Here is a 9,106-nt window from a genome sequence, read left to right as displayed (position 1 = left end):
TGCTCCTCCCTCCCTCTCCCGATCAGTAAAGTTGGGGTGCTTGCAGCTCCATCCCTGAACTGCCAAACCACAAACACATCTGGAAAGAATTCCCCGCCCAGTCCCACTTCCCTTTGTCTTCCTTCTGTCTCTGGAAATCCTAGCCAGTTTTGCTAGAGGAGGGAGGTGGTGGGGGTAAAGGAAGGGAGTGGGCCCGGGGCTCCCACTCCCACCTAGGGGAGCTTCCTCCCGGGCTCTAGCCTCAGTGGGACTCTGCACCTGGCCTGTGTTCCTCTAAACCGCCATCTCAGGCTGTGTCCTCATCCATCGTCCTTGTAACCATCACTAAGGTTCTAAAGGCTCCTGGGAAAGGGCTTGCTTGCCCTGCCCTTTTCTCTTGTAAGAGAGAAATCGCTACCTGGGCTCCAGGAGTCTGGAGCAGTGGAAATTGGATACAATGACCGGTATGGGAGGTAGGGACATTGGGGGGGCGCGTGAGGGATGGGTGTGTGTGTGTAGGGGGAGCAGCAGGCTCCTGTTTTTTCCCATGTTCCTTCTGCAGGCCACTACTTATTTGTTGGTCTAGAAGCCCGCTTTCACGGTCAGAACCTAAAATCATCTCATTGTACCTAGAGCAAGGCTACACTGAAGCGGGAGGGTCGCAACCTGTGCTCAGAGCACTCTCAGGATTCCCCTTCCCTCCCCCCCCCCCTTGGCTAAGCATCTGTCTGCAGCGGTGAAACTGCTCGACCCACGGGCCTCCTCTTCTAGAAGCCTACGGCTCCTACGCGTGCCCCCATCCCACCCCTAAATGAGCATTCCGCTTTAAAATCTAGATAGAGCCCTAGACTCAGGCCGACTTGTCCCATTCCCTTCTGAGTGTTGGTGGCGGGGTTGGGGGTGGGGAGAGCGACGATCCAGAAGCCCTTTGAGAGGCAGCCTTCCTCCCTCATCCTCTCAAGTTTTCCACACCTCATTATTCAGGATTGCTTCCACGTAGGGCTGACTAGTGTGACACCGTCTAGCCTCTGGTTGAGGTAATCCTTCAAGCCCTGTCCTCAGCTCAGTTCAACTCCCAACCAAAGTCCCCAGTTCACCAGGTCAGGGCTGCCTGCTCCAACCTTGGCGACCTAGACAAGGAGGGGCCAGGCAGGGACCCGGTTTGAGATTCAGAGGGGACTAGGGGCGTGGTTTCTGACTTTGGGTTACCCTCGTGCTTCCGAGGCGCCGTCTGTCCTTCCTGCTCCTGTCTCTGCCTTTCCACTAGGGTTTCACCCACTTAAAAACCATCAGAGAGGCTGGCCCACCGCACTTTCAGCTCTGGATGGGGATATCTCAGACCCAGACCCACCCCCTCCGCACACAGCCAGCCTTCCCCCAACCCCAGTGGCATCGCGGCATTCCGCGAGGGGGGGCGGGAGGGGCGGCGGGCGCTTGGCGTTTTTTCTCCCCCTCCTTTTGGCCCAGGGGGCCCAGGGAAGCGTAGCCTCCGAGAAAGCCCCTTAATAAAGAGTCGTGTCAAGTGATTGGCTGTGACCTCTGCCCTTCTAGCCTCGAGCCTGGGGCTCCTGCTTAACCCTTCATCGTCCGCTTGGAGAGGAATGAATGAGTTGCCTTGTGCTCACTTCAGGCGTCTCCTGGCACTACTCGAACCCAGAGCTGAGTCAAGGGGTGGAGGACAGAGCGGCACCTCCCAGTCACCCAAAGGAACGCTTGAATTCCGAGCTGTTCCATTGGGTCCATTTCGACTGCCGGTTGCCGCGGCCCCAATTCTTGCGCGAGTGGGGTCTCCAGATGTCTGGCGCCGAGCTGTCCAGAGCACCGAGTCTGGTAGAGGACTAATAGGGAACTGGTGAAACGAGACCTGTGTTCGTCCTGCAGGCCAAACCTGAGCATCCGTGACCCAGGCGAGCTGTGCCCTGTTCTTGCCAGAGGCACAAACCCGGTTCTTGTCTTCTGACGCTTCCTGGCCCACCCACTGATGCGGGAGAAGGGTATCTTGGCCCTTGGAGAACCATGGACCCACCCACATTTCTAGAAACAGGCGGGATTCCGGAAAGGATGGGGGTGAAGTGGTCACAGAGCAGGGCCCCCAGGTGGTGTGGAAGGCGGGGCGGGGCGGGGGCGGGGCCGCCTCCTGCACCAGCTGGGTATAAAAGCCTAGCGCTCTGGCGCCCAGCGGCTGTGCAATTGTCCTCCACGCGGCGCGGTCCCCAGGTGGAAGGATCTGTTCTGCAAAGGGGACAGCAAGGTCTCTTTAGGCTAAACGTCTCGGCGTCCCGTGTTCTAGTTGAAGATCTATAAAGAAAGCCACCTTGCTGCCACTATGCCTAACTTTTCTGGCAACTGGAAGATCATCCGATCGGAAAACTTTGAGGAAATGCTAAAAACTCTGGGTAAGGAGGTTTTTGTGAGTTGGGAAGGGAGGGGGGCAAAAAGGGCGCTAGGGTCTTTAGAGCTGTGGCCGAATAAACGAAAGGAAACCGAATCAGGGAGTGGGTGCCTGGAAGTCTGCATCCCAGAAAAGGGGCGTGCCGGATACCCTGGGTCCTGAAGCACCAGGCCCAAGATTATTAAATCCTACGTTCTGAGGCTGGGTGCCCACCAGTGCCAGTTTCAACGGTGACTCAGAGCCTGTGAATCAAGTAGAAACCAGAAGCACGAGGTTAGTCTCAGGAGGGGTTGGCTAGCCTTGCCGCCTGGACCTGCGGACCAGGGCACCTGGTTCTGAGCTTTGAGAACCTAGTATCCAGGCAGGGAGCCCCTAGGAGACATTCCAAGCTCTTTCCACCTACCCTAACTGTAACCCAATCCCGGCGACAGGTCCATTACCCTCAACACTTGGCTCCGCCCACCAGGTGGTCCACCACTTTAGCTCCCAGACCCTCCCCCACACCCTGCACTTCCCACTCTAGTCTCCCCACCCCACCCCCACCTGTGAGACAAGTATTTTCCTACAGCAACCAGCTCCGACGCCCTAAATCTCTCTGGACAATTACCACTTTCTTAGATTTCAACAAATGTCCTCGTGTGAAGCACCGATCCCCATTTCCGACTAGCCACGGATCAGCTGCACCCTGCGCAACTGGGCTGTTAGCCAAGGGTGGGAAGACAGAATCCACCCAGACTTTCCCTGCCCACCTTCTAGTACCCTCTAGGATGTGGCTGGGCTAGAAGGTATAGGAAAGGAGAGACCTCTGAGGAGAGATGGAGTTAACCGCCCCAGGAAGTGGAAACTACCCCGGAGCCTAAGGCTCAGCCTGCCTTCCATTTCTGCACTGGAGAGGAGCCCCGGTTGTGGGAAGCAGGGGATACCCTTGAAGATCTAGGGACTGTACAAAAGTGAGTCTGGAGCTAAAAAGAATGTTGCGAAGGCAGTGGGGCCTCCGTTCTCATCTTTCCTTACTGTTCGTTCTCTTTGTGTCAGCTAACCGCAATGACTCTTAGAGTCATACCCATTTTTCTTGCTCTGCCCTTGCGAAATTAAAGATAAAAGAATAGACATTTTCAGAAAAATCTATTACCATTTCCTCCCGCGTTTGCTCTGAACTCTGGCCCCTCCCCGCAGTGGATGTGAGCCTGGTATCACCCCCGGGTCCCAGCTGCAGAGAAAGGCCCAACCCTATTGTATGCCTTCAGCATGTTTGTCCTCCCTGCAGGGTCTCTCTGAGCCACGCGACCTGCTAGGGGGTAGATTGCAAACAGACCTGTTGTTACACAAACTGCCTGTGTCAGCCAAGCTCAGCTGAACCAGGACTTCAGCTCTGCAGGCACCAAGGACTGGGGGAGGCCGCATTCTTCTGCACACAGCCCCCAAAGGTTCCACAGTCCCTGTTCAGGGTCCACATTATGGAGAAGGCTCAGGGCTCACCACGATAATCAGGGCCAACACAGCAGGTCTTTTGGTTGAGATTGGGTGAGTCAGCTTTGGAGCTGAGTGAAGTGTCAGTTTTCTTCTCAGGAACCCAGAGCTACACGATGCACGAGTATTTGTGTGTATATGTGGGGGTGGGGAAGGGGTAGCGCACAGGTTGGTACCCCTACCTTCTGGTGTCCCAGCAGAGGGTTGCCTCTTCCATCCACGGGGTCCTCTTCATAATGGGTGGGGGCAGGGCAGGGAAAGTATGTGAGGACACAGAGACTCTAAATCCACAAGCTGAGCAGGAAGGCCCTTGGGTGATTCTTGGGGCTAGGGACCTCAGAGTGGAGGCAGAACAGTCCCATCCTTTCTTCCCCTTTCCTCCTCTCAGGACAGCAGAGTTTTCCCTTGAAAGAGACCTGAAAATATTACAGAGAGCAGTCTGGCGCAGAAAGCTTTGTCCAACCCTAGTTTCAGCTCTTTCTTTTTGTATTTGCATATATTACCTGCGTGTAATAATGGGTTTCACTATGTTCTGGCTTTTTTTTTTTTTATGGTTTTTTGAGTCAGGGTTTCTCTATGTAGTTCTGGCTGTTCTGGAACTCACTGTGTATACCAGCTTGGTGAGCTTGAACTCAGAGATCCATCCCCCTGCCTCAGCCTCTCAAAAAGGTGTGCACCACCATGCCTTGCTTTCTTGTGACTCTTTCATCCATTGTACTTGCTTTTATCAAAGAAAAAGTTTCCAGAAAATATGAATGTGTCCTTGGCCTTGTGTGTCCTGCATTCTTAAACATGAGGCCATAGGACAGTTAGAAGACGCTTTTCCCACCTGACAGTGGAGGACTCAGAAGGCAGAGACACTGCGGCTCAGGGTCACCTGCTTTCCTGCATTCTCCTCTGCTGAGAATCTGCTCCTCAGTTTTGGGAGGGGCAGTGATTGTGCAAATAAAGACCTAACTGGGTAGAGACCTAACAGAACAGGGTAGGTGGCTGGGGCAGAGAGGGAAGCAACCTGCTTGCCTGGTCTACCCTGCAAGTGGGCACGGGGAACTTAGTAACCGCCAAACCTACCTCAACCGGTCTCAAACCCAGTGGTGAGAGGCCAGAGTGAAGGAAACTGAACACACCGGGTAGCCCATGGGGGAAGCTGTCCCTATGGGTTGCTGGAATTTGGGGAGTCCTGTCCACCAAGGTGGGGCCACATAGCCTGAGTGGTACCCTGCCTCACCTGGAACCCTCGCTCTCCCCCTTCAATCTATAGCCTTCCACCTCCTGCCTTATCATCACCCTTCCCCCAACACACACACACACACACACACCATCAGGGCTCAGAAGTGGCTGCTCCACCTATCTCATGGCAGGGGGTGACAGGGCCGTCCTCTCTCCCTGCAGGGGTGAACATGATGATGAGGAAGATCGCTGTGGCTGCAGCCTCCAAGCCAGCAGTAGAGATCAAACAGGAGAATGACACTTTCTACATCAAAACCTCCACCACCGTGCGAACCACGGAGATTAACTTCAAGATTGGGGAGGAATTTGAGGAGCAGACTGTGGATGGGAGACCTTGTAAGGTGAGGGACCGGGAGGGTCCCCTCCGCTTCACAGCACCTACTTGCCATGCTTCTCAGACTCTAGCTTCCCTAGACTCGTCCATCTCACGAAGGAATCCCCAGGGAGTGCAGGGTGCTGGAAAGGGGCCGCCACTTCTCCCTTTCACTCACACAGGCCCTTACTATGAGCTCTTTGGCCTCTGGTTTCTTACAGAGTTTGGTGAAATGGGAGCGTGAAAACAAAATGGTGTGCGAGCAGAGACTTCTGAAGGGGGAGGGCCCCAAGACCTCCTGGAGCCGAGAACTGACCAATGATGGAGAGCTGATCCTGGTGAGCCCTGCCCCATCCCTTCCCTGGAAGAACCCCGCTGCCTTCAGTGTGCCGGGCTGGGCTTCAGGCTCCTGCAGATTTAAAGGCAGATGTGGCCACACCCCTCAACCTCCCGATGGGGTCTGTTTCGAAATAGTAACCCTTTTGGGTGCAACAAAGATGTGCCCAAAGGAGCTTAGCGTTTTCTAGCAGGCTATCCCAGACTGCCTCTGGACTCCAGGAGGAAGTAGGTGCTTGGCTGTTTGGGGCTTGGAAGCAAAAGCACTCTACCTCTCACCCAGCCCCTCCTTTAAAAGCCAGGTACCCGGGTGCTTCACCAGCTCACTGACTGCCTCTACCCTTACAGACCATGACAGCAGACGACGTGGTGTGTACCCGGGTCTACGTCCGAGAGTGAGTGCCGACGGATCCAAGAACTGCCGGAGACTTCTTCCGCTGTCCACTATACATGCTAGCTCTCCCCGTACTCCTGAGGGTCACGGCTTCCTCCAAGGCCTTTTGTTCGTTGCCTCCTCTGTGCCAGAGAGGGGCAGACTGCAAAAACTCAGAACCCTTCCACCGCTATTTGCCCCTTCCCCAGGTCAGCAGCGCCAGCTTCATACCAGGGTCCTTCCTGGAAGAGACTGTCTCTCTGGCCTCTACTCCTTATCCTTGTAGTCTGTGTGATTTAGAATATTTATTGGTTAATTTTATTAAAATGTTTTAAAATGTAAAATCCTTCTGTGGCTCTCTGGGCAATGGGAGTCAATGGGCCGGTGGGGGCGCTGTCCAGCAGGCGCTGTCCCAGCAGGTCAGTGAGAGAGATACCCTGTGCCCTGCCTGCCTGCCCTGAGTATCTCCTCTGTTCCCTCCCCAGCCCTGCCTCCCTAATCAGAGTATGGGTTCTGGGGAGCTGACGCCCACTCACTGCCGCCCACTCTCTCACCTGTTTTCCCTATGGTGACATGCACCGGTCTCCCACTCGGCTCAGGATGAGCTCATCAACACCCACAGGCCGACCTTGCTCCTGCCTGTGTCTCTCTGGGAAAGGTCTCGCACCTTGTCTCTGCCACTGTCCCTCCTGCGCCTACAGAGTAGATGTGGAGATGTTCCCAGGTGTGACTGCAAGCAAGATGCCATGCTTTTTTTGTGTGTCTTTTCCCCCTTTTTAAAACACAGTACTGGGGCTGGAGAGGTGGCTCAGCGGGTAAGAGCGCCGACTGCTCTTCCAAAGGTCCTGAGTTCAAATCCCAGCAACCACATGGTGGCTCACAACCATCCGTAATGAGATCTGACGCCCTTTTCTGGTGTATCTGAGGACAGCTACAGTGTACTTACATATAATAAATAAATAAATCTTTAAAAAAAAACAGTACTATTTTTGTTTTGTTTTTCATTTTTTATTTTATTTTTCAATTTGTTTATTTATTATATATAAGTACACTGTAGCTGTCCTCAGACACTCCAGAAGAGGGCCTCAGATCTCATTACAGATGGTTGTGAGCCACCGTGTGGGAACTGAACTCAGGACGACCTTCAGAAGAGCTCTTAACCACTGAGCCATCTCTCCAGCCCAGTTTTCATTTTTTTAATGAGTGTTTTGCCTGTATGTGTGTCTGCGTACCACATGCGTGCCTGGTGCCTGGGTGGGTGGGGAGCCTCCACGTGGAGTGCTAGGAATCGAACTCTGGTCCTTTGCAAGAACAACACATGCTTTTAACCACTAGGCCAACTCTCCAGCTTGTAAACAGAGAAACTAAAAGCTAAAGCCCTGGCTGTCCTGGAACTCACTTTGTAGACCAGGCTGGCCTCAAACTCAGAGATCCTCCTACCTCTCTGGCTCCCAAGTGCTGAGATTTAAGGTGTGTGGCACCATTACTGCCCACAAAATTGTGGCTAATTCCTTTAATCCCAGCGCTTGGGAGGAGGAAGCAGTGAGTGAGTTTGAAGCCAGCCTAAGTCCAGTGTGACTTGTCTCAGAGTGACTCAGGGGAACGGCTCGGTGGGTGAGTACTTGGTAGGGGAGCATGAGCACCCAAGTCTGGATCCTTGGAATTCACATGGTATGGCTGAATATGGTAGCATTCTCCCAGGGAGGTAGGGGGCAGAGATAGACAAGAATCCCTGGAGGCTCATGGGCTAGCCTGGTGTACAGAGGGATGACCAGCGAAACAGCAAGAAAACATATTTCAAACAAAAGAAGAAGAAGAAGAAGAAGAAGAAGAAGAAGAAGAAGAAGAAGAAGAAGAAGAAGAAGAAGAAGAAGAGGAGGAGGAGGAGGAGAGAGGGGGAGAGGGAGGGAGAGGGAGGGAGAGGGAGAGAAAGGGAGAGAGAACAGTTCCAGCTCCACCACCACAAAACCAACATGAACTCCACAAACTCGTACGATGCCTGGCTTATGTACTAGTAAATTCTCCCTGGATCTAGCTAGCTTTGGAGGAAGCTGGGTCTAAAGCCCCAGAGACCTTACTGTCTCTCCTTGCCCCTACCTTGCTCATCTCTGAGTCTGTGCACTGGTCACATTCAACCTTGTCACAAGTCACTTTTCCCCAGTCAAAATGAGCTTCACAGGCAACCAAGCTAACAAAGGCACAGCCTGAGACACACTGACAAGAGACACTCCCTACCTGCGTCCATCTCTTCACATCCCAAGCTAACAAAGGCACAGCCTGAGACACACTGACAAGAGACACTCCTACCTGCGTCCATGTCTTCACATCGCAAGCCTCGATCAGGGTCCGCTCAGACTGCAGGGCCATCCTTGGACTGGTTGCTCTCAACAGGACAGAGTTCAGTGGTGAGTCAAGTCTGGGCCTTGAGTCACACACATTGCCAAGGACCAGGTGGGACCCTGATCATTCCTCAGAAACCCAAAGGGTAGGAAGGAATTTCTTCCATGAAGAAGGCCACTATGATTACAAAGTTCCTAATCCACAAAGCAGAGTTTATAAGCACATGACTCTCAGCAACACAGAGCTTTCAAAAGCTGATGATTTAGAGCCAGGCCTGCTGGTGCTGGAGGTGGAAGCAAGAAGACCCTGGGCTATGTGAGACTCTGTCAGGACAAACACAAGCCCAAAATGATGGATTCAGCTAAGCTTAATGATGCAAACTTGCATTTCCAGCATTAGGAAGCTAAAGCAGGAGGGATCGCTTGCAAGTCTAAGGCCAACATGGTCTACAGAGGAAAATTTGACTAGAAAAACACCCCCCCCCCCAAAAAAAAGAAAAAGAGCCAGGCATGTTGGTGCACATCTTTAATCCCAATTCTCAGGAGGCAGAAGCAGGTGGATCTCTGTGAGCTCAAGGCCAGCAGTCCACATAGGGAGTCCCAGAACAGCCAGGGCTACATAGAGAGACCCTGCCTCAAAACAATAAAATTTTCAAAACGAAAAAGGGCCAATG

General features: G+C 53.2%; 1 protein-coding gene across 1 annotated transcript; it reads left to right on the top strand.

Moving 5' to 3' along the window:
- The first annotated feature begins 2,172 nt into the window (after window positions 1-2,172).
- Window positions 2,173-6,381, top strand: Crabp2 (cellular retinoic acid binding protein 2). Its single transcript, XM_052180181.1, has 4 exons — window positions 2,173-2,375; window positions 5,234-5,412; window positions 5,606-5,722; window positions 6,069-6,381. Exons 1-4 carry the CDS (start codon window positions 2,306-2,308, stop codon window positions 6,117-6,119), a joined length of 417 nt encoding a protein of 138 aa, XP_052036141.1. The 5' UTR covers window positions 2,173-2,305; the 3' UTR covers window positions 6,120-6,381.
- The last annotated feature ends 2,725 nt before the right edge of the window (window positions 6,382-9,106 follow it).

Source organism: Apodemus sylvaticus, chromosome 4 (assembly GCF_947179515.1).
Source record: "Apodemus sylvaticus chromosome 4, mApoSyl1.1, whole genome shotgun sequence".
Classification (NCBI taxonomy): Eukaryota; Metazoa; Chordata; class Mammalia; order Rodentia; family Muridae; genus Apodemus; species Apodemus sylvaticus.
Note: the sequence above shows the minus strand (reverse complement) of the source record. Positions and strands in the feature narration are given on the sequence as shown.